The sequence below is a fragment of the Electrona antarctica genome (assembly GCF_951216825.1).
Source record: "Electrona antarctica genome assembly, chromosome: 18".
NCBI lineage: Eukaryota > Metazoa > Chordata > Actinopteri > Myctophiformes > Myctophidae > Electrona > Electrona antarctica.
In genome coordinates, this window is record NC_136799.1 from 558,288 (window position 1) to 582,990 (window position 24,703).

General features: G+C 45.4%; 2 protein-coding genes across 3 annotated transcripts in view; one reads left to right on the forward strand and one right to left on the reverse strand.

Moving 5' to 3' along the window:
• Nucleotides 1-481: 481 nt before the first annotated feature.
• Nucleotides 482-5,797, forward strand: LOC306942899 (creatine kinase B-type-like). Of its 2 annotated transcripts, none has more exons than XM_079529068.1 (8): nt 482-580; nt 1,900-2,101; nt 2,813-3,030; nt 3,654-3,786; nt 4,296-4,467; nt 4,698-4,821; nt 4,929-5,118; nt 5,481-5,797. In XM_079529068.1, the coding sequence occupies exons 2-8, from the start codon at nt 1,909-1,911 to the stop codon at nt 5,657-5,659; spliced, it is 1,209 nt and encodes a 402-aa protein (XP_079385194.1). In that variant the 5' UTR covers nt 482-580; nt 1,900-1,908; the 3' UTR covers nt 5,660-5,797. The 2 variants fall into 2 exon arrangements, with proteins under 2 accessions (XP_079385194.1, XP_079385195.1); XM_079529069.1 differs by having other exon boundaries at nt 2,813-2,967.
• Nucleotides 5,798-23,346: 17,549 nt separating this feature from the next.
• The window catches only part of fbxo33 (F-box protein 33), a 28,319-nt gene continuing 26,962 nt past the window's right edge, over nt 23,347-24,703 (reverse strand). Inside the window, 1 exon segment of the mRNA XM_079527275.1 lies at nt 23,347-24,703. This exon segment is cut by the window's right edge and continues 616 nt beyond it. The gene's annotated coding sequence lies outside the window, so the exon portion shown is untranslated.

The following is a 24,703-nucleotide window of genomic DNA, read 5'->3' on the forward strand; positions in this document are numbered from 1 at the left end:
TAATAAATAAAATCAGTTAACACAAATTTGGTATGGGGGGGGGGGGTTCCCGGGGGGGGGGGGTTCCCCTGCCTTACTACTTAGAATTGCACATTCTTCGAGTTCAAGTTCATACTGTTTTGGCCAGGAGTATCCTCTTCTGTTTTCTCCCAATTTTCTCCAGGAAAGCTCCTAAAATCTCATTTTGGGAAATCACCCAACCACCCCACCCCACCAGCACCAGCACCACCCCTTCTCCCAGACTCCCACAAACCCCCCCAAAACCTTTTGTTCTTGTGGAAAGCACAAGAACAAGGAATTCCATCCATTTTAATCAAATTAAGCACATTTTGATATCATACAATTGGAGAATGCAGTCCAATTAACTCCAAAAGACAACCCAGCGCGGCAGCGCCTCCAATGGAATGAATGGGCTGCAAATACTAGCCAATGGGAGGCGACTGCGTCTTGTATAAAACCGGATCGCAGATCATTGTCTTTTACCGGAGAGCTGCTAGACGCTGCTGGTTTGTTTGGTCCTCGGCTGTAAAAATAGGGATCGTTGTATTACTGGTAGTAGGAGTCAGTTCGACGACAACAGGTATGCTGATCTTGTCTTTCCCTCAGGTTTCACAATTGTATTGTTACCGAAATGCATTTAGTTTTCATTTTCAAGTAGGGGTAAGATGAACCACTTTTTGCTTAAGTTGTCCTGGAAGCAAGGCAAAATGAGATGGCAGTAAAATCTAATGAACTACCCATATTTCAGGATGTCTTCTATCAATTGAAATGAGTAAGCATCTATGACAAAGGGCCATGAAAATACGACCTTAAAAAAAAAAAAAAAAAAAAAAAGTGTGGCTCAATTTGCCCCAGGTAAGGGGTAAGTTGATCCAAGTCGAGGGGAACCACATGATATTTTAATGATAAAAGCTTTAAGTTGAACAGATAATGTATTCACTTATCGATTATAATAACAGTTTTCCCCTTTGCAAATAGTCATTGTTCATTATTTAAACAATATTAAGACAATTAGATCAAGTTTGTTATTCAGAACCTTATATTTGCAATATTGTTAATACAATATTGCAAACTTCTCTTAAATGAGTATGTACATGCACATTAAAGGTCATTCAGTATAATTTGAGTAGCAAAGACTTGATACAAAAAATATGAATGATTCCCGCATGACTCAATTTACCCCCAGCCACCATTTTAGAAAACAATGACTAGAATAAGCTACTTCAGACAATGTATTTGCTAATTGATTCACATGGTTCTATCCATTGGCAAATCATCAACGTGTATGATATTACATTTTAGACCTAGGTACATTTTGCTTTGTATAACAGTCATTTGTCATTTGATGTATCAATTTGACTTTGACCGACACAAACTTTTGTGTAAAAGAATGCTTTCTACTTTCCCCATGTGCTTCCCAACTTCACAGCCAGCTGAGCCAGGTGTAAATGATGGATGCTTACTATATTTAAGGTCACATGGCAACACAGTTTTCTAGTTTCCTAGATAAAGGGGGTGGTTCAACATACCCGCTGGCTCATTTTACCCCGTTCTCCCCTAGTAGCCTATTTTAGTGTCAGGATGTAGGCTATGTGGTCATGTCGACAGATGGTGAAAATGGCCTATTTATCCATCTAAGTTCAACATTAAATGCATTCTAACACAATTTAGAGTTTATTTATTGAAAATTTGACTTGACTTTTTGCACCCTTTTTGTATTTGTCAATGGATTCCAACCCTCGCCGTAATCTCCGTAAATCCTAGTGCTGCATTTCATGTTGTAGATTTAAGATTTATTATGAATAATCCGATCTGTGATCTCTCGGTTTCACTTTGCTGCCCCGGTTTTTTTCACCCCCAACTAATTCATCCATGTCTTCCACCCCCACTGGCGTCTAGGGATCAATCATGTCTTTCGGTAACGCGCACAACTCGCTGAAGATGAAATATACTTCCGAGCAGGAGTTTCCAGACCTCAGCAAACACAACAACCATATGTCCAAGGTCTTGACTCCTGCTATGTACGAACAGCTGAGGAGCAAACAGACCCCTAGTGGATTTACTCTGGATGATGTCATTCAAACCGGGGTTGATAACCCAGGTAAGAAAGGACAAGGAAAAGCCCCCACCCAACCCTCCAAGCTGCTTTCAATTTGATCGGTGGTGCTTCGTAACGAGACGCGTCCGTGGTATTGGGGGCTTTTCACTATGACCTTGTCTGCTTATGGTTAAAACAATATTGAAGATTAGCCTAGATTTATGACAACAAAGGGACTCGCTGTCTCATATAGGGCATGTCAGATGTAATATCAATGGCTGTTTAAAAAAAAGAAATTAACCCTTTAAATGTAATTTAAATTATGAATACTGTAGGCAGTGTTTTACAGCCAAATGCAAAATTGCCCACCATGCATGCCAACATTTTCAAGGGCTATCTTGGACAAATCTGATGGGCTACTGTGCCCATGAATGATTTTTTTTTTTTCATATTTAGTTGAGAGATGACCAAAATGAACATCAAAGGGACTATCGGCTGAGGATGAGTTAACGGATCTAATTTGGCAATAGAACCACAATTTCCTCACCCTGCAAATGTGCAAGAAAGTGTCACCCACAAAGGCTTCACCATAGATGGTGTCATCCAGACATGGATTGACCTAAGGGCTCTCACTGAATTCAAAGTCACCATGCATGTGATGTGATGCTAGGGTTTTTGGGAATCCAAAAGTCCTTGGTTTGATAGTTAGACTGCCGCTGTACTGTCACAAATTACTAAAGGGGACTAAAATCCTTTCCTGTTCCATGTCTCCAGGCCATCCCTTCATTATGACAGTGGGCTGTGTGGCTGGTGACGAGGAGACATATGAGGTCTTCAAGGAGCTGTTGGACCCCGTGATTCAGGACAGGCATGGAGGCTACAAACCCACAGACAAGCACAAGACCGACCTCAACCCTGCCAACCTCAAGGTACTGCCTCAATACAAACCCACAGACAAGCACAAGACCGACCTCAACCCTGCCAACCTCAAGGTACTGACGCAATAGAGCGTCGCAGTCCCGCCCCCTGTCATGACGACGCCAGGCCCAGGAAATGAATCCCAATGCATTTTTCCCATAGGCATTTCAAAAAGTATTTATTTAAAGACCTTTTAAGCGTCGTACGAAGTCAACTCGAGTCGTGACAAATCATGACTATAAACACAATATTTTGGACCAAACAAATAATTACAAAGAAGAAAAACAAGTGTTGTAACCTGCCGTTTTTCTTCTTTCTAATTCTTTGTTTGGCCCAAAACATTGTGTTTATTGTCATGATTTGTCACAACAAGAGTTGGCTTTGTCTGCGGCGTAAACGTCTATAAAATAAATACTTTCTGAAAAGTCTATGAGGAAAAATGAACGGAGAATAATTTACTGGGCCCTGGTATGGGGCGGGACTGCAACGCTCAATACAACAGCCTATTGCGCGGCTCAAACCATTCTAGTCAAATTCATACAATGAGAGATTAGAATACCCTCTACACATTTTGCATGTGTACTGTACACTAGCCTTAGCCTCAACCTTGCAAATGAAGCGGTGAAGATGCGTCTATGATTAAAAACGCAGCGCACACGACACAAGGACATCCCTAATTTACTTTGTTCTTCCTCAGGGTGGAGATGACCTTGACCCTGACTACGTCCTGAGCTCCCGTGTCCGAACAGGCAGGAGTATCCGTGGTATCTCTTTGCCGCCACACTGCAGCCGTGGAGAGAGGCGGGCTGTGGAGAAACTCTCCAGTGAAGGTCCAAAAAAACAGGATGTCCTCTATCTTGACACATATATATATATATATATATATATATATATATATATATAGGGAACAGAATTGGCCTGTGTTAGAGAGGGGGGGAGTTGGATGGGAGGGTGATCTTTGTCGATGCACGTACTCCTACGGGCTGGGCCGGTGCCCGTCAGTGGGCGTGTCTTAAATGGGAGTAGTAGAACCTCCCTTTGGAGGTTCCTGGCAGGTTAAATTGGCTACTGTAAAAACGAGTGTTTGTGTGCACCAGCCAGTGACTCACTGCTAGTAGGAGGTGAGTGAAGCAATGCTGCGATAGGTGTCACATTATGACTGTTGCTGTACTGTTACTGATGGTATGGACATCAATGTGTCCAGAATGCTGCCTGCTGTAAAGTTTGCACAGACTGCCCTCTAGTGGTGGCTGCTATAACATTCCTGTAGTATTGCCAGTAAAGTGACTGAAGTCTTGTCTCTTCAATATTTTCTGAACTAGTTTGTCCTCCCTTGCAGCTCTGGCAACTCTGTCAGGAGACCTGAAGGGGAAGTACTACGCCCTCAAGGACATGACAGAGGCTGAGCAACAGCAGCTCATTGATGACCACTTCCTGTTCGACAAGCCAGTCTCTCCTCTGCTGCTAGCAGCTGGGATGGGCCGCGACTGGCCTGATGCCAGGGGCATCTGGTAGGGGCCTTTGACCAGTTAGAGTCTGATGCCAGGGGCATCTGGTAGGGGCCTTTGACCATTTAGAGTTGTTTCCTCTGTTTGAGTATGTCGGAAGGAAATCGACATGCATCAATTTTAAGGAAAATGTATACTATACATGATGCAGTTGGTTGACGAATGGTTATCTTTGTGCAGGTGTCACATTTTCAAACGGTAGATTAAACAAGATTTGCTTTTGTGTTTGACAGGCATAATGACAACAAGACCTTCCTGGTGTGGGTCAACGAGGAGGACCATCTTCGTGTCATCTCCATGGAGAAGGGAGGAGACATGAAGGCAGTCTTCAACCGCTTCTGCACTGGCCTCACCAAGGTTGGTATTGAAAACAAATCGGGTGATCAGGGTTTAATCACATGGACCCTAGGGGGTGTAAATGAGTTGGCTAACATATAGGGTTTAACTTCTCACTGACTCTGCAGATCGAGAACCTGCTCAAAGAACGGGGACATGCGTTAATGTGGAACGATCATCTGGGCTACGTACTTACCTGCCCCTCCAACCTGGGAACCGGCCTGCGTGCAGGAGTCCATGTCAAACTGCCTAACCTGAGCAAACATGACACATTTGAGGAGATTCTCAAGAGGCTAAGGCTGCAGAAACGTGGAACAGGTGAGGACGACACATTCTCCATACAACTCAAACTTCATTGCTAGTACTTCACTGCCTGTTTTGTTTTTCCTTAGCAAGAGAAATATTTTTCCAGTTGGGAAATCTTGTCCATCTACTGACGCAATATTTCTTTCATTTGTGGATGGATAGTTTGGCTACACTTTATCTGATCAAATGTCTCACCTATGACATGCCAAAAGTAGGGACCCAGGGTTAAAGTGGTCAACCACACTAACCCTAGCATCCCTAATCTGGACATGTATTAATAGGTGAACATTCAGCAACACTGGCAAAAGCTCACATGATTGTCAACTGTGTCTAGGGTTTAACTGACCGAACATCCACCCTGTTCTCTCCCTCAGGTGGGGTTGACACGGCTGCTGTGGGCGGAACGTTTGACATCTCCAATGCTGACAGGCTGGGCTTCTCTGAGGTGGAATTGGTGCAGATGGTGGTGGATGGACTGAAGCTAATGGTTGAGATGGAGAAGAAGTTGGAGAAGGGACAGTCCATCGATGACCTAATGCCCGCCCAGAAATAAGCCCAATCTCTTGTACCCTCTTACTGTTCCTCCGTTTGTCTCAATGTTCAAATGCACTCTGTATTAATGGCACTAACTCTCATAGTGGTTTGAAATGTGAGTGGATTTGAGCAGGGAATAAACATGTTCTCATCAGAATCAGATTGTTGTTGTCTTTATGGAAACCGGTGTTAAAATGTACACTTGTGGTATTTATAATGGTGAGGGACTAATTTTCCAAAGCAGGTATTGGAATATGATTGCAAGTGAATGTGTGTATTATGGGAAAGGTACGACATGCAAGACTAAGCTTCAGAAAAGGTTACACATTTGGATGTTCCTCACTGTAAAATGATAACTTCCTTTGCGCATTACAGTAGTCTCTTATATTAAAAGGTCTGACCCTGTGCAGTCACTTCAATCCCCATGGCTGCTCAACCATTTTACTTAAGATGGCAAGAGATGCATCAGTATTTCTATTGTATGCTTTTAAAGCTAGCATGACATTGGTAACCTCCACTTTCATGTCACTGTTTTACAGCTGTTGCATGTCATTCACAGCAAAACTATCATTACAATAACCAGAGTCACTCTCTGTAGCTGCAGTTGAATCAATGCTGCTAGAGTCCTTAGTTTACCAAAAAACTGAATCTTCATCTGTGTGCAGCTAATCTCTGGCACAGTTAACCCGGTCTATTCCAAATGTTGCACACTCCCTGGATGCCAACGATGACCCTCTGCCCCAAATTTTCCAGAACTGCCTGTTAGAGTGCCACCAGGAGGCAGACTTTTGAAAAACTCATTTTGATATTACTGCTTCAGATTTGTCAACATCCCACATCGTTACACACTATCTCTATAGTCATGTGTTCAAGACGGATCTGTCCGATATTTCAGATTCCATCCTAATTGGCCATTGGCGTTTGCAGGATTGGCCCGTTTTGAACAAGGCCTCAAATCATGAATGCAGCGTGCAAATATACGTGAAGTCTTTCAGACTTTCCTACTAGGCTGAGGAATACAGTATAGAGGCTATGCGCATGCTTAAAGTGAACGGCACATCGAGTAATGCAATCAGATAGGACTTTTCTGTTTGGATGTATGGGCCAGGAAAGTAGTTATTTGCCACTCGGTAGGCATTCCTGCATAACTTCCTGGTTTGATGTCAAGCCATACCCTCTATATCCCCTTCACATTGGCCTGTTATGGCGCCACCAACAGGTGGATTTTTGGAACGAAATGCCTCAAATCATCCAATTGCCATCCAAGGCTTGAGAAGAAATGTCACCCTTTTCACATTGGCCTATTATAGCGCCACCAGGAGGCCACAACCTGACCTGCCCTGGTGGACACCTGTGCCCCGAGGGGAACTTTTTCTAGTTTACACTGGCTCCCTGTCCATCAGTGTTTTAAAAATAAAGCCATTTCTTATCTCATATACATGAACCTTCCAGACCCTTCAAGGCATGTGGGTGAAGTCTGCTTTCTGTCCCCAAAACTAAATGTGGAGAAGCAGTGTTTAGTACCAGCGTCCGCCCTGAGACTGGGAGGTCGGGGTTCCCGGCCGGGTCATACCAAAGACTCTAGAAATGGGACCCAGTGCCTCCCTGCTTGACACTCAGCATCAAGGGTTGGATTGGGGGTAAGTCCCTGCGACATACTAGCGTCATGTCCAGGGGGTGTACTTGTACATCAAGCTGCCTCACGCTACAGAAACAGGAGATAGGCTCCTGCCCCATATGGGCCCCATGGCTCGGCAAGGCTACTTAGTGTTTTACTTAAGGGGGATAAAATCACACCTGTGTGAAGTGAGGGGCGCTCTTATCGTACATCATCATGATGTAACATGTTGATTTGCCCAGACACACATGACGTAAATTCTCCTTTCATTGTCAATGGCAAAGTTATGACTAAAGCCTGTATAGGCCTATAGAGCGTCGCAGCCCCGCCCCTACCCTGGACCAGGAAATGAATCCCAATGCATTTTCCTCATAGACATTTCAAAAAGTATTTATTTAAAGACGGTTACGCCACGGACAAAGCCAACTCGAGTCGTGACAACTCATGACAACACAAACAATATTTTGGACCAAACAAATAATTACAAAGAAGAAAAACAACAAAAAGTGTTGTAACCTGCCGTTTTTTTCTTCTTTGTAATCATTTGTTCGGCCCAAAAAATTGTGTTTGTTGTCATGATTTGTCACGACTCGAGTTGGCTTTGTCCGCGGCGTAAACGTCTTTAAATAAATACTTTCTGAAATGTCTATGAGGAAAATGAACGGATAATCATTTCCTGGGCCCTGGTAGGGGGCGGGACTGCGCCGCTCTATAGGAGGGAACAATCATGTTGTTCTTCTTTGATATATTGTGATAATTGTTTAAATCTTTATATAACAGATATGCATAACGGACACACACAGCAATGAAGACACATCATCATTTATATAACAGATATGCATAACGGACGAGACACACAGCAATGAAGACACATCATCATTATTATTGTTTTTAAATATTTTCTGATGCTTTTTATTCACTTGATTAAAAGAAGAGAAGCGTTCATTCATTCAGTGTTTACTTCAACTCAACAAGCCCCTCCCCTTACAACCAGCATGGACCAATCAAATGTGTCCTGATGTCCATTTAACAGCTGGCCTTCAGTCAGACCCACAGCCAAAACGACAAATCACACCCATTTCACAAACAGCACGTAAAGTAAAGTAAAAAAAACCCAACAACAACAAAGTACCTTCCAAATGAAACAAGTGTCTTGAAATGCTATAAAAACAGTGGTTCTCAAACATTTCGTATGCAACGTCGTTTAGCATGCGTTTACGGGCCGTAGACCCCCCCCCCCCCCCCCCCCACAACTAACTCCTGAGTTAAGGGGTCCATTTGGTTCCCTCCCATTACAGTGTTGTTTTTGGCAGCAAATTTAGATTTTAGTCGTAGTCTCTTGAACACATTTTAGTCACATGGACTGTTTTAGTGTTAGTCTAGTTTCAGTCGACTAAATATCATAAGATTTTAGTCGACTAAATCTACAGTTGATTTAGTCGACTAAAATGTATTTGTGGGGCTTGATGCCGTCGTAATGACTGTTTTTACACTTGCTGAAAATAGCCGATCTACAGCTTGTAGATCGGCTATTTTCAGCATGAAACCAAGTGTAAAATGACTTGACTGGATCTCTTGTCCACTAGTCCCTCCCTAACATTTTAGTCTAGTTTTTATTTGTCGACGAAATTGTCAATATATTTAGTCTTAGTTTTAGTCATCATAGCTTGTTTTCATTTAGTTTCCGCCAGTGGAAAAAGGTAGTCGACGAACATTTTTCGTCTTAAGTTTTAGTCGACGAAAACAACACTGCCTCAAACTGTCAACCGTTTAGCAGGGGACCCCCTGGAACCCCCTCAAGGACCCCCTGGAACCCCCTCAAGGACCCCCTGGGGGTTCCCCAGACCGAACACTTTGAAAACCACCGCTCTAGACAATGTCTCAAATTCAAAAAAGGTACAAAAAGCAGCAGACCGTAACTTTACCCTCCAAGAAGCAACGACTCTAATTCAAACACAAATCTAAAACGTTCCATATTCTAGTGTAAATCTCCGTTTGAGAGAAGCTTTTTAAAACGATTATTAATGATTATTATTTTGGAACTCTTTAATCCGTTTATCCACAGGTTACAGTTAGAGATTTGAAAACAATATTCATATGCTTTTGAAATCATCCTCGTTTTCAACTTCAACACATTTCACTTCAGACAATATTCAGGTCGTCATATAATATTTGCAAAAAAACAAAAAAATTGGAACGTTTGTGTCGATGTTGTATAACACAAACGTAATAATAATAATAATTCAAACGCAACTCAAGACTGGATAGAGCGTTTCTTTTGCTTAATAAATGAGAGTTAAATGCAGATTTAAGTTAAAAGGTGTTTTTTACATGGTGAAATCCAGCAGGGGCTGCATTTTGGCTGTGGCTGCTTTACAGGATAGAACTCATTGCTATAGTATATGTGCTCACTTATACAACACTAAAACACTGCTTCTCAAACTGGGGTTTATTTATGTTTTAAGGAGCCCCACAACTCTGAGAGGGTACAACATTGAAACCAGATTCGGTTTCAAGTTTGTGCACTCTCAGAGTTACAGATATATTAAAGAGCTGTTCACACTATAGGCCCCTTTTCACACCAAAAGGACGTTGGTTCTAGAACTGGTTCCTTTTCACACCAAAAGAATCAAGAATCTGAATCAATTAATTTGGTTCAAACTTAGGTGTGTGTGTGTTGTGTGTGTGTGTGTGTGTGTGTGTGTGTGTGTGTGTGTGTGTGTGTGTGGTGGGGGGGGGTGGAAAAGGGACCTCTAGGCACTATACGGTTCGCCATTGTATTACATGATTTTATATATATATATATATATATATATTCGTGGTGTGAACTAGACTTAGAACGACTTTTAAAAACCATATTCTTATAGGGTGCCCTGTGTGTGAACGGCCCTAAAAGGCTCCTCACTCCCATTGAGAACCAGCTGTCACTAATCCACAGTCACACCGAAACATAGAGCTCAGAATATTACAGTTAAGATGCTAAAACCATATTATTTTTGCCACACAAAAGAGAAAAGAAAAAAAAAGGGTTTTTGTTTTTTACAAACCGTTTTGATTTCTTTCAATATATACTTTCAATATAAGTTCATAAATTGAACCTGGACAGATGTTGCATATTAAGAGTATGGTATGCCACCATAATGCATTGTTGATATATGCACCTATATATAGTTCATCATTGTTGATATATGCACCTATATATAGTTCATCATTGTTGATATATGCACCTATATATAGTTCATCATTGTTGATATATGCACCTATATATAGTTCATCATTGTTGATATATGCACCTATATATAGTTCATCATTGTTGATATATGCACCTATATATAGTTCATCATTGTTGATATATGCACCTATATATAGTTCATCATTGTTGATATATGCACCTATATATAGTTCATCATTGTTGATATATGCACCTATATATAGTTCATCATTGTTGATATATGCACCTATATATAGTTCATCATTGTTGATATATGCACCTATATATAGTTCATCATTGTTGATATATGCACCTATATATAGTTCATCATTGTTGATATATGCACCTATATATAGTTCATCATTTTTCCCTCTAGGATTTCTCAATGAGACGCAGCCGGGCGCTCTCAGCACTGCTTGTGCCCCCTTGTGGCCACCTGCTGTTATTGCAAACTGTCCTGATTTTAAACAAATGTACAACATTCGTACCACGATAAAACTGGAGCCGTTGTCTAGCCAGTATCTCAGATAAAACTGGAGCCGTTGTCTAGCCAGTATCTCAGATAAAACTGGAGCCGTGTCTAGCCAGTATCTCAGATGAAACTGGGGCCGTGTCTAGCCAGTATCTCAGATGAAACTGGGGCCGTGTCTAGCCAGTATCTCAGATGAAACTGGGGCCGTGTCTAGCCAGTATCTCAGATGAAACTGGTCTAGAGCCAGTCTCAGATGAAACTGGAGCCGTTGTCTAGCCAGTATCTCAGATGAAACTGGAGCCGTTGTCTAGCTAGTCTCAGATGAAACTGGAGCCGTTGTCTAGCTAGTCTCAGATGAAACTGGAGCCGTTGTGTAGCCAGTATCTCAGATGAAACTGGAGCCGTTGTCTAGCTAGTCTCAGATGAAACTGGAGCCGTTGTCTAGCCAGTATCTCAGATGAAACTGGAGCCGTTGTCTAGCTAGTCTCAGATGAAACTGGAGCCGTTGTCTAGCTAGTCTCAGATGAAACTGGAGCCGTTGTCTAGCCAGTATCTCAGATGAAACTGGAGCCGTTGTCTAGCTAGTCTCAGATGAAACTGGAGCCATTGTCTAGCTAGTCTCAGATGAAACTGGAGCCGTTGTCTAGCTAGTCTCAGATGAAACTGGAGCCGTTGTCTAGCTAGTCTCACAGAGACCAAGAGTGAGCCCGCCGTATACTAAGCCACTGCGTACTGTGTTCTGCTCACTGGGTTGGCTGACCAGAAGCAATAAAGATCTTAAAACTCAAAAATATAAGAACAATCTCAGAAAAAAAGAAAAACAAAACACAAATCGTCAGAAATAGAATCAGTGTATAATATATATAGATATATAAGGCCAACGTGTCGTCTATTATGTGCGAGGTCTTATCGTTAAGAGATGGTGTGGGTCCGTTCCTGTAACCCCCGCGGGTTGACTCACTGTGAGATGGTGTGGGTCCGTTCCTGTAACCCCCGCGGGTTGACTCACTGTGAGATGGTGTGGGTCTGTTCCTGTAACCCCCGCGGGTTGACTCACTGTGAGAAACTATGTATATACGGCTGGTATGCATTCCTCTTGCATAGTGGTGTGAGGGGGCGGGACTGAGGGGGCGGGCTGGAGGCGGGACTGGAGGCCTGGGGGTGGGGCTGGGTATTCATCAGGACATTTTTTAGAGCAATCCATGAGACCACGCCCCTAGTGAGGCTCTCCAGCGTTGAAGCACTCGGCCCTAGTGGTTGGAGCGTGAACTGCAGGCGGACCCCGTGGATTCATGACGAGGAAACCTCCGCGCAGCAGCTGGGCTTTAGCATTGAGCGCTCGGTAGCACTTCCGCATTTGAGAACCGAAATTTGGTTGGCAAATGCGGAAGTAGAGCCTTCTTCCGCCACTGAAATTAATACCAGCTCCGGTTCAGTCTCTATCCTTGTATTACTCTATGCATGAGACACACTGCTGTCGAGCCTGAGAGGAGATGCTGCCAGAACAGAGACACACCGACAGTCAGCCGTTATAGTTCCCCATCACCTCCAACCACTGTCAGCGTCCTGGCCCGGCCCGGCCCGCCCGCCCGGTCCTTCTATAAACACAGTAGCCCAGTGGTTTCGTCAAACATTCTTTCATTTCAACATCCCCCATAACATAAGTCACTTGGTTCCATTGGTGAACTCTCAGAGTTACAGACCATTACGGGCCAGAAGTATTTCATGTCAAGGATCATTTGGGTTTCTAAGGGTCCGTTTAGGTTCCTGTTACAATTCCAGGGGGAACCCACTGAGAAAACTGCATGGTGGAACCAACACACATGGCTGCTACTGTACTACACTGTACATTACAAGTCACGTCTCCTTCCTGTTCTATAACATCACACAATCCTTCGTATAGCCAGCATTTGGTTAGCTAGTCCATGCGTAGCTAATAGCCAGTCACTCACAAAACCACCCGGGTCACGGTATGCTATCAGAAACATGAGCTTTGGTGGCCCTGTGTGTGTGTGTGTGTGTGTGTGTGTGTGTGTGTGTGTGTGAGGCAGGCCAGAGGGACTTCAATGTCAGCTGTAGGTGTGTAGGCTATTCCAGAATGCTAGCTGTAGGAGGTGTGTAGGCTATTCCAGAATGCTAGCTGTAGGAGGTGTGTAGGCTATTCCAGAATGCTAGCTGTAGGAGGTGTGTAGGCTATTCCAGAATGCTAGCTGTAGGAGGTGTGTAGGCTATTCCAGAATGCTAGCTGTAGGAGGTGTGTAGGCTATTCCAGAATGCTAGCTGTTGGAGGTGTGTAGGCTATTCCAGAATGCTAGCTGTAGGAGGTGTGTAGGCTATTCCAGAATGCTAGCTGTAGGTGTGTAGGCTATTCCAGAATGCTAGCTGTAGGAGGTGTGTAGGCTATTCCAGAATGCTAGCTGTAGGAGGTGTGTAGGCTATTCCAGAATGCTAGCTGTAGGAGGTGTGTAGGCTATTCCAGAATGCTAGCTGTTGGGGTTGTACAGTATGCTATGCTAGAACGATAGCCGTCTCTCACTAGGTTTTCAGCACTTTGCCAGAAAGGAAAACATCGATCGGTAGAAGCCCTCTCTCGTAAACGTCGACCGTTATTTAACAACGCTAAAAACCCCCGCCATGATCCTTTATCTAACCACGTTAAAACTACACCGTATTCTAGGGAGGAACTTTTTCGCCAGGCTATTTTCACCGAAGACTAGCATAGAGCGCTCCGTTAGGCTGACCTGCCTCAACACGTCAGTCAGTCAGGCTGACCCAGTATACGAACAAGAAGAGAGTTTGGCTGCTGTGGACGTTTTGGGACGCACCGTGCACGTTGCTATAGCCTCGTCTTCTATTTACACCAAATGTAACAATGCTCTCAACATAATAATATTACAAACAAACTACGGCAAAAAAAACACACACAGTTGGCATTTCATCACAACAAGTCACGACACTTACTGCAGTAAATGAATGGATGGCCACGCCCACGTTACTGAGAATGTGTCTCTGATTGGCTCTGGGCTGTAGGCGGAGCTAATAACAGTGTCTGATTGGCTCTGGGCTGTAGGCGGAGCTAATAACAGTGTCTATGATTGGCTCTGGGCTGTAGGTGGAGCTGGTAACAGTGTAATGCTAACTAATGCTACTACATAGCCTCAGACGACATGCTAACTAATGGTCTCCATTATGGTCAGTCCAGCTGGTCAACCCGTACTGCCTGTTGTCATCCTGACCCATAACAACAACAAAGCATCGTCTCAAACAGAACAACACACACAATAAAAATAGATTCTACTATACAGTTGTGCAGACATTTTGGCCGATTGCATGGAATGTTCCGCTGCTAGCCGTCGCTATAGGCAGCGACACCATATAAAACCCCGGCACCGGGTTCTAAACAAAATGCGGTCGGACCCGCGTTTCACCTGCAGCCACGGAGTCCAGACCCGCGTTTCACCTGCAGCCACGGAGTCCAGACCCGCGTTTCACCTGCAGCCACGGAGTCCAGACCCGCGTTTCACCTGCAGCCACGGAGTCCAGACCCGAGCAGTTTCTCTCCAGACGAGAACGCAGCCTCATACTGGGGCTGCTGGTTGGCTTGAGACTCAGTCTGGACAGAACCGTCTCGCTTGCATGATGCTCTTCAAACGTTTTACTGGGCGGAGAGACAAGTAGGAAACAGGCCACGTTGCCACCAGATGATGATGGGGAGGGGGGCTCTCTGATGGGGGGGGCATATCTGATGGTGGGGGGGGGGGCTCTCTGATGGGGGGCCTCTCTGATGGTGGGGGGGCTCTCTGATGGGGGGCCTATCTGAGTCTGTTCCTCTACCATTTACGAGCAGCGGCTCTCAATGTTTTTTCGTCTCGTCATTCCCGTAAATAACCTTTTCATCCAATCCAAGGCACCACCTGAATGTAATTGATACTTTATAGAACCTGACAATTATGTCATGCTAGAGCCTACTTGTGCCTACTTGAAACGAGACAAGTTGGAAATGCATGTCGAGGAGGTTTGGTGGTCCCTCTTAGCGGGTTTAAGTGGCTAAACTGAAGTGATATTGTAACAGTATGCTGAGCAGACCTCCAAATGGAACCGTCTGGGGGGTCCATGGAGGGACCCCAGGGCTTCATTGAGGGGGTCCATGGAGGGACCCCAGGGCTTCATTGAGGGGGTCCATGGAGGGACCCCAGGGCTTCATTGAGGGGGTCCATGGAGGGACCCCAGGGCTTCATTGAGGGACCCCATGGAGGGACCCCAGGGCTTAATTGAGGGGCCTCACAATGACTTCACCCACCCTCTTATGTTAAAGACACGCAGCGGTGCTCTGGCAGTATAGTCTCGCGTAGCAAGACAACTACTCCACAATCTCTGAACGCTCCGGAACTACTCCACAACTAGCAGCGAGCTATATATGCTGATGATTTCTATTCATATTAGGATAAATGAGCAGCGACTGTAAAGACGAAACGGAAGTGGGGAGGTTTCACTTCGCTTGCTCGTGATCAGAGCTTCCGTTTGCTCCAGACTGTACGAGATCAGAGCTTCCGTTTGCTCCAGACTGTACGAGATCAGAGCTTCCGTTTGCTCTAGACTGTACAAGATCAGAGCTTCCGTTTGCTCCAGACTGTACGAGATCAGAGCTTCCGTTTGCTCCAGACTGTATGAGATCAGAGCTTCCGTTTGCTCCAGACTGTACGAGATCAGAGCTTCCGTTTGCTCCAGACTGTACGAGATCAGAGCTTCCGTTTGCTCCAGACTGTACGAGCGGAAACATTTGAACGTTGTGAGAGACCAGACTGCTCTGGAAGCTCAGTGGACGCAGAGCTACCAAACGGTCAACAGGATGTGGTATTATTGTAGCTCAACTGGCCATCACTGACGCGCATGTCACTGACGCGCATGTCACTTTGGTTTTCACGGATGGTTCACTTCTACGCTTGCGACGGATCAGAGTACTTGTAAAAAATATATATATTAGAGAATAGAATAGAATCCTTCAGCAGGTAAAGTAAGGTGCTTTGACATTTCTAGAACTTAAGCCAGCTGGTGTAGAATCGTCATGTTACTGAACGACAGGCGGCCGCGGGCAGATAATGTGGTGCCAATATGGCCGCCGGTACTGATGGCTGCGTGGCATTGGTAGGTCCTCCCGTTAGTTTGACCATTACTAACCTTACTAACCCTAACCTAAACATAACCGCAAGCACAGGAGCACCACATTCACCAGTTTGCCAACCTTAACGCATGTTCGCCAACCTTAACGCATGTTCGCCAACCTTAATGCGTGGTCGAACTAATGGGAGGTGGAACCACGAGGGGCAGTCACCTCAAACCCCACCTCTGTCTACATTCAGCTCTGCTTTGGTCCACTGTGTCTCCAACGCCGTTGGCCGTGGAGGAATGCAACCGATACGTAAAGCGTTCATTTAGCAGTGACCCCTCCTTGGTATCTGGTCCAGCAACAGTTCATTTAGCAGTGACCCCTCCTTGGTATCTGGTCCAGCAACAGTTCATTTAGGAGTGACCCCTCCTTGGTATCTGGTCCAGCAACAGTTCATTTAGCAGTGACCCCTCCTTGGTATCTGGTCCAGCAACAGTTCATTTAGCAGTGACCCCTCCTTGGTATCTGGTCCAGCAACAGTTCATTTAGCAGTGACCCCTCCTTGGTATCTGGTCCAGCAACAGTTCATTTAGCAGTGACCCCTCCTTGGTATCTGGTCCAGCAACAGTTCATTTAGCAGTGACCCCTCCTTGGTATCTGGTCCAGCAACAGTTCATTTAGCAGTGACCCCTCTGTGGTATCTGGTCCAGCAACAGTTCATTTAGCAGTGACCCCTCCTTGGTATCTGGTCCAGCAACAGTTAATTTAGCAGTGACCCCTCCGTGGTATCTGGTCCAGCAACAGTTCATTTAGCAGTGACCCCTACTTGGTATCTGGTCCAGCAACAGTTCATTTAGCAGTGACCCCTCCTTGGTATCTGGTCCAGCAACAGTTCATTTAGCAGTGACCCCTCCTTGGTATCTGGTCCAGCAACAGTTCATTTAGCAGTGACCCCTCCTTGGTATCTGGTCCAGCAACAGTTCCAACATGTCGGACAAGCATCTTTACACTTCCGGTGTGGAACATGTCAGCAGTACAATGGGAAAAAAACGAAAGAAAAGCAAATGCTCTAATGTATGAACGGGTTGGTCCAGCCTTGCCCTGTGTGTGCGTTTGCGCGTGTATGCGCCCGTCGCGGTCCGTCGGTTTTGGTGTTTATTTGGCAGCATGGACACGGCGAGAGAGCAGAGCCTCCATGCAGGAAAACCAATCACGATAAAATCAAAACGCCCACAGCTTCTTTTCCGATTGGTCACGTTGCAAGCGGAGTGTGAAGACCGCTCGTTCCGATTGGTCACGTTGCATGCGGAGTATGAGGACCGCTCATTCTGATTGGTCACGTTGCAAGTGGAGTGTGAGGACCGCTCATTCCGATTGGTCATGTTGCAAGCGGAGTGTTGAGGACCGCTCATTCCGATTGGTCACGTTGCAAGTGGAGTGTGAGGACCGCTCATTCCGATTGGTCACGTTGCAAGCGGAGTGTGAAGCTAGCGGCCTGAGTTTATTCCGACAACAAACTGTCCTTCTCTTACGAAACCCTGAGAATGAGCCACTTCCTGTCCCTCCCTCCCTGAGGCTGTAGTCTCGCGTAGCCACACAACTATTCCCCAAACCTCCGGATACTATAGAGGCTACAGTATATAGTCTGGAAATACACCTCCTGAATGCTATAGAGTCTGGAACTACACCTCCCGAAATCCCAGTGATCTGTTTGTCATTTCCGTTCACAAAAATATATTTGAAAATATCTTTAGAGCTTCTTTTTTTTATATATATGTTTAGATGATTTCTATTTATATTAGGATAAAGGTGTGCGACTGTAAAGATGAAATGGAAATGGGGAGGAGGCTCCACTTCAGCTTTACTCGTGATCAGAGCTTCCGTTGCTCCAGACTGTACGACGGAAGCGTTTATATTTTACTCATGATCAGAGCTTCCGTTGCTCCAGACAGTACGACGGAAGCGTTTATATTTTACTCATGATCGGAGCTTCCGTTGCTCCAGACTGTACGACGGAAGCGTTTATATTTTACTCATGATCAGAGCTTCCGTTGCTCCAGACTGTATGACGGAAGCGTTTATATTTTACTCATGATCAGAGCTTCCGTTGCTCCAGACTGTACGACGGAAGCGTTTATATTTTACTCATGATCAGAGCTTCCGTTGCTCCAGACTGTACGACGGAAGCGTTTATATTTTACTCATGATCAGAGCTTCCGTTGCTCCAGACCGTATGACGGAAGGGTTTATATTTTACTCATGATCAGAGCTTCCGTTGCTCCAGACTGTACGACGGAAGCGTTTATATTTTACTCGTGATCAGAGCTTCTGTTGCTCCAGACTGTACGACGGAAGCGTTTATATTTTACTCGTGATCAGAGCTGCCGTTGCTCCAGACTGTATGACGGAAGCGTTTATATTTTACTCATGATCAGAGCTTCCGTTGCTCCAGACTGTATGACAGAAGCGTTTATATTTTACTCATGATCAGAGCTTCCGTTGCTCCAGACTGTATGACAGAAGCGTTTATATTTTACTCGTGATCAGAGCTTCCGTTGCTCCAGACTGTATGACGGAAGCGTTTATATTTAACTCGTGATCAGAGCTTCCGTTGCTCCGTTGCTGCCACGCGAGACTACCGAGGCTGAGAATGAGCCACTTCCTGTTCCTCCCTGAGGCTGTGTGGAAGTCATAATAAAACGATACATACCGAGTCAACGCACGCGCTGCCTGCCACACAAGAAGATCTCTGATGATCTCACACACACACACACACACACACGAGGAAAAACAGGCACATGGCCAAGAAAGAAAAAGCCTAAATAACTGCCACTAATTGCAAACAGATGGTGGGACAGCAGCTGGCTCCACTAAACGCAAACTAACAACAACAACAACATCAACAACACAACACTCAATGCTTAGATGGACAGAGCAGGGCGCAAACAGCTCCTTGTTCTACAATCCTTTTTTTGTGTGTTTTTTTTTGCTATTCCAAAAAATATATACATATAATAATATAACAGGCATATTTCCACACCTGTCAATCAACTGGCTCCCCGGGGGTGTCCGCAGGGGGTGAGGGAGGGCTTTAGCTTAGCAGACTGGCTAGTAGTTCACATTACATTCTACAGGTGGCGCCAAACCTCCCTCCACTTCCACCAACACCTTTTGTTTTCATTATAAAAAAAAAACACACACACAATACAGACTTGATGCCAGCGACACCACTCACGGCCTCTTGAGAGAGAGAGAGAGAGAGATGAGAGAAGGGACGATCATACAGACTACAGTGTGATGTGCATGTGTGTGTGCGTGCGCGTGTGCACAGCTCAAGTCACGCATTACATTAGAAAAGCCTTCGGAAAAAGAGATTCTTGGTACCAAAGTGCATTAATCCTGAGATATGATGAACCAAGCTCTGGAGATGATCAGCTCTATAGACAGCAGAGTTGTGCATGCGTGCTCTCTGACACACACACGCGCGCGCACACACACACACACACACACACACACACACACACACACACACACACACACACACACACACACACACACACACACACACACACACACACACACACACACACACACACACACACACACACACACACACACACACACACACACACACACACACGTGGGGAGCTTTCACTGTTTAGGGGACCAACACCAGAATTCTTCTCCTAACGACCTTCCTCTCCCACCTGTCATCCAGTGGTCAGCCCACCTGGTCCTCCAGTTGTCAGCTCACCTGGTCATCCAGTGGTCTTGGTAAAGGACCTGCTTGCTGCCCTGACATCCACAAAGCAGTACACCAGTACAACAACAACAACAAACAACGGATGTTACACTAGTACAACTTTAACAACCAACTGGAAGGAATGGATGCGTCTGATCAATCCAAGACCTTCCATCACAAGATGAGCTTTGTGTTCCTTAAGCACTTTAAAAACACTTCTAAAAAAAACTAAACACACTCCACCCCGACATTTCTTTGCCACAAACAGCCGATCTACGACTGTCTATATTGGTATATATTTGGGCTAATGTTCCCCACAGAATACAGATGCTGGGGTTCTACAAACGGTGTTGGTGGAACTTCCACCCAGATCCACACGCCACAACAATCTCCTGGATCTCATTACTTGCTGCCACTGGTGTCCTATGGCTAGCGTTAGCCGCGAGCGCCGGTTGCATTCATATGCTGGTGCACTACGACTAAGCTAGCGGCTAGCGTTAGCCACGAGCGCCGGTTGGGTTCATATGCTGGTGCACTACGACTAAGCTAGCGGCTAGCGTTAGCCACGAGCGCTGGTTGCATTCATATGCTGGTGTACTATGGCTAGGCTAGCGGCTAGCGTTAGCCACGAGCGCTGGTTGCATTCATATGCTTGTGTACTACGGCTAGGCTAGCGTTAGCCACGCACACTGGTTGCATTCATATGATTGTATACTACAGCTAGGCTAGCGCTAGCCATAGCGCTGGTTGCATTCATATGCTTGTGTACTATGGCTAGCATTAGCCACGAGCGCTGGTTGCATTCATATGCTTGTGTACTACGGCCAGGCTAGCATTAGCCATAGCGCTGGTTGGAGTCATATGCTTGTGTACTACGGCTAGGCTAGCATTAGCCATAGCGCTGGTTGCATTAATATGCTTGTGTACTACGGCTAGGCTAGCATTAGCCATAGCGCTGGTTGGAGTCATATGCTTGTGTACCACGGCTAGCATTAGCCATAGCGCTGGTTGGAGTCATATGCTCGCTAGACGTCGCGTACAAAGAGTCTGAATCAAAGACATCCCACTGTCCTCATGCTCACGTTAAACGCTTGCTGCTCGAGAAAAGCAAGCTATGCCGACATCTACTGTTTATCTGTCCCAGAGAAAATAAAAATATAGTATATTTAAACCTATAATATACAGTAGGTCCAAAGTAATGTCCCTGCCAGGACGGGTGGTCCTTTTCAACAGCATGGATTCCAGCGCTCCACCCGGCGCACCACAGATATTTAATACGTGCGACGAGCAGCTTGTTTTTTTTTTCTTTTTTGCCATCCTTTCCGACCTCGTTGTCAACCTTAATCTTTGAAAACAAATGTACGACTAGGTTCGCTGCCCCTTGGTGGTGGGGGTGGGGGGGGGGAGGGGGGGTAGTTCAGATGGCAAAGATATGACACAACATTATCATCGATAGTAACCGGTGAAAGCACAACGCAGAAGAGGGTTGATCACAACAAGGCGACAGTGACTCAGAGAGTCCAAACTAAAACAAGACACCAGCATTACACGCACGCATGCATGCGCACACGCACACACACACAACACAACAAATGGATGATTGTTTCACACACAACCGTCTCCTCATCATCCTCATCATCTTCATCGTAGCCGTAGCTGTTTTTGGCGTGGACGAGACGGAGAGAGACGTTTGTAAATCCTGCCTGAGAGTTACTTCTGAGCCACGGGTTTACGGAGCTATTTTCAACCACCAGCGTCAACCGGAAGAAACCAGAGCTCTGTGTGTAGCTTCCACGCTAACACACAACTCCTCAATGATGTTCTAATGACCCAGCATGGACAGTGTTCTAATGACCCAGCATGGACAGTGTTCTAATGACCCAGCATGGACAGTGTTCTAATGACCCAGCATGGACAGTGTTCTAATGACCCAACATGGACAGTGTTCTAATGACCCAGCATGGACAGTGTTCTAATGACCCAACATGGACAGTGTTCTAATGACCCAGCATGGACAGTGTTCTAATGACCCAACATGGACAGTGTTCTAATGACCCAGCATGGACAGTGTTCTAATGACCCAGCATGGACAGTGTTCTAATGACCCAGCATGGACAGGGTTCTAATGACCCAACATGGACAGTGTTCTAATGACCCAGCATGGACAGTGTTCTAATGACCCAGCATGGACAGTGTTCTAATGACCCAGCATGGACAGTGTTCTAATGACCCAGCATGGACAGTGTTCTAATGACCCAACATGGACAGTGTTCTAATGACCCAGCATGGACAGTGTTCTAATGACCCAGCATGGACAGTGTTCTAATGACCCAGCATGGACAGTGTTCTAATGACCCAGCATGGACAGTGTTCTAATGACCCAACATGGACAGTGTTCTAATGACCCAGCATGGACAGTGTTCTAATGACCCAGCATGGACAGGGTTCTAATGACCCAGCATGGACAGTGTTCTAATGACCCAGCATGGACAGTGTTCTAATGACCCAACATGGACAGTGTTCTAATGACCCAACATGGACAGTGTTCTAATGACCCAACATGGACAGTGTTCTAATGACCCAACATGGACAGTGTTCTAATGACCCAACATGGACAGTGTTCTAATGACCCAGCATGGACAGTGTTCTAATGACCCAACATGGACAGTGTTCTAATGACCCAACATGGACAGGGTTCTAATGACCCAGCATGGACAGTGTTCTAATGACCCAACATGGACAGTGTTCTAATGACCCAGCATGGACAGTGTTCTAATGACCCAGCATGGACAGTGTTCTAATGACCCAACATGGACAGTGTTCTAATGACCCAGCATGGACAGTGTTCTAATGACCCAGCATGGACAGGGTTCTAATGACCCAACATGGACAGTGTTCTAATGACCCAGCATGGACAGTGTTCTAATGACCCAACATGGACAGTGTTCTAATGACCCAGCATGGACAGTGTTCTAATGACCCAACATGGACAGTGTTCTAATGACCCAACATGGACAGGGTTCTAATGACCCAGCATGGACAGTGTTCTAATGACCCAGCATGGACAACGTTGTCACCCGTAGGCACTCGGTGCCGCGCTATGAACTTGTAGATCTGCTATTTTTTCAATAGCTAAAGCATAACATGATGCTTTAAAACACCAAAAGAACGTTCTGTTGAGACTGGTGTGGTTTTGGGCCTAAAGAGACTGGTGTGGTTTTGGGCCTAAAGAGACTGGTGTGGTTTTGGGCCTAAAGAGACTGGTGTGGTTTTGGGCCTAAAGAGACTGGTGTGGTTTTGGGCCTAAAGAGACTGGTGTGGTTTTGGGCCTAAGGAGACTGGTGTGGTTTTGGGCCTAAAGAGACTGGTGTGGTTTTGGGCCTAAAGAGACTGGTGTGGTTTTGGGCCTAAAGAGCGAATCGCCGACACACAGAAACTAAGAGTTTACATAACTAAAGCTAGTAGCCCCCCCCCCCCCCCCCTTTCCAAACCCCACAATTCACTCGACCCCCCCCCCCGCCCGCCTGCCTGTCCCGTTTATAGTCGTTGTGAGCAGAGCAATACTAAAAAAATATTATTATTATTATAATTATTATATATTATGGGTTGAATTGAAATATTACACAGACATTTCAACAGGCAGGGGAAACAACACAGTACAGAGAAGAAAACAAAACATGTCCTTGTAGTCACAGAGCAGGGGAAGGAAGAAACACAAATCCAATACATAAAGAGAGTGTGTGTGTGTGTGTGTGTGTGTGTGTGTGTGTGTGTGTGTGTGTGTGTGTGTGTGTGTGTGTGTGTGACACTGGTTGATTACAGGGGATGTTATTAAAGGTGAGGTGAGTAGACATCAAAGAGATTTTCCGACTGCAGGTCTGCGCCGAGCCGAGCCGGGGGGGGGGCGTTGGGGGTGGGGGGTTATAGTCCATCTACAAGCGTGTAGATCGGCTATTCTCGTAGAAGACATTTAATTGTGAACCTTCTGGAGTGGTTCTGAACCCAGGTTTTCAAACACCTGACAACCTTCTCCAGGTTCAAAGATGGATTTGACAAATCATTCGAAAATAATAATAATAAAAAATAAAAAATAATGATCTGGAGTTAAAGTGAGGTGCCTTATTTTATTCAAGGTGGCGAAAATTACCCCCCGGGTCTTAACCCGGAAGTTAGCTCCCTCACGGATGAACCAGTGGGAGGATCGCGGACCATCCGAGGTACCAGCGACGCGACCGGGACTCGGGCCGTAAAATAAAGCTTGTTTTTGATTAGAGATCGCTACGTAAACCGCTATGTAACCGTATGACCCGCGGTTGTCATTTAATTCACCCAAAACATACCGTTTGTAAGAGAAGGATCACATCGTTTAGAGAACATACCGTTTGTAAGCGAAGGATCACATCGTTTAGAGAAACATACCGTTTGTAAGAGAAGGATCACATCATTTAGAGAAATGAGACGCAAATCAAGCTCGGTTTCTGGTCTAAAAAAGAAGAATCCCGAGATATTAGATATTAAAAACTGCGTCGCCACAAGACAGCGGATTTTCCATTTCCTGGAACCGGAGTGTTATGAGCGCATACAGGACACACCGTAATCGATGGATATTAAAAACAGGCGTGAAAAGGCGATCTCGGCGCCGAGTGAGTTAAAAGACGGAGATCTCCGTCCATGTCACTCAATGTGTTCGTTAAGATACGGCTGTCTGGGATAAATACAGGAGAAAAACAAAACAAAACAGGTAAACGGATGGATTTGCATATGTTTATATATATAAAAAGAAACTTTAATTATAAAACCCTGGGGGGGGGGTGATCCGTGATATCGCATTTCAGGGTTGGGTCGCTGTCCCGTTTTGGCTCTGCGATCACGTGATCGGGAATTGGGTGGCGATCACATCGTTTTCAAATGAG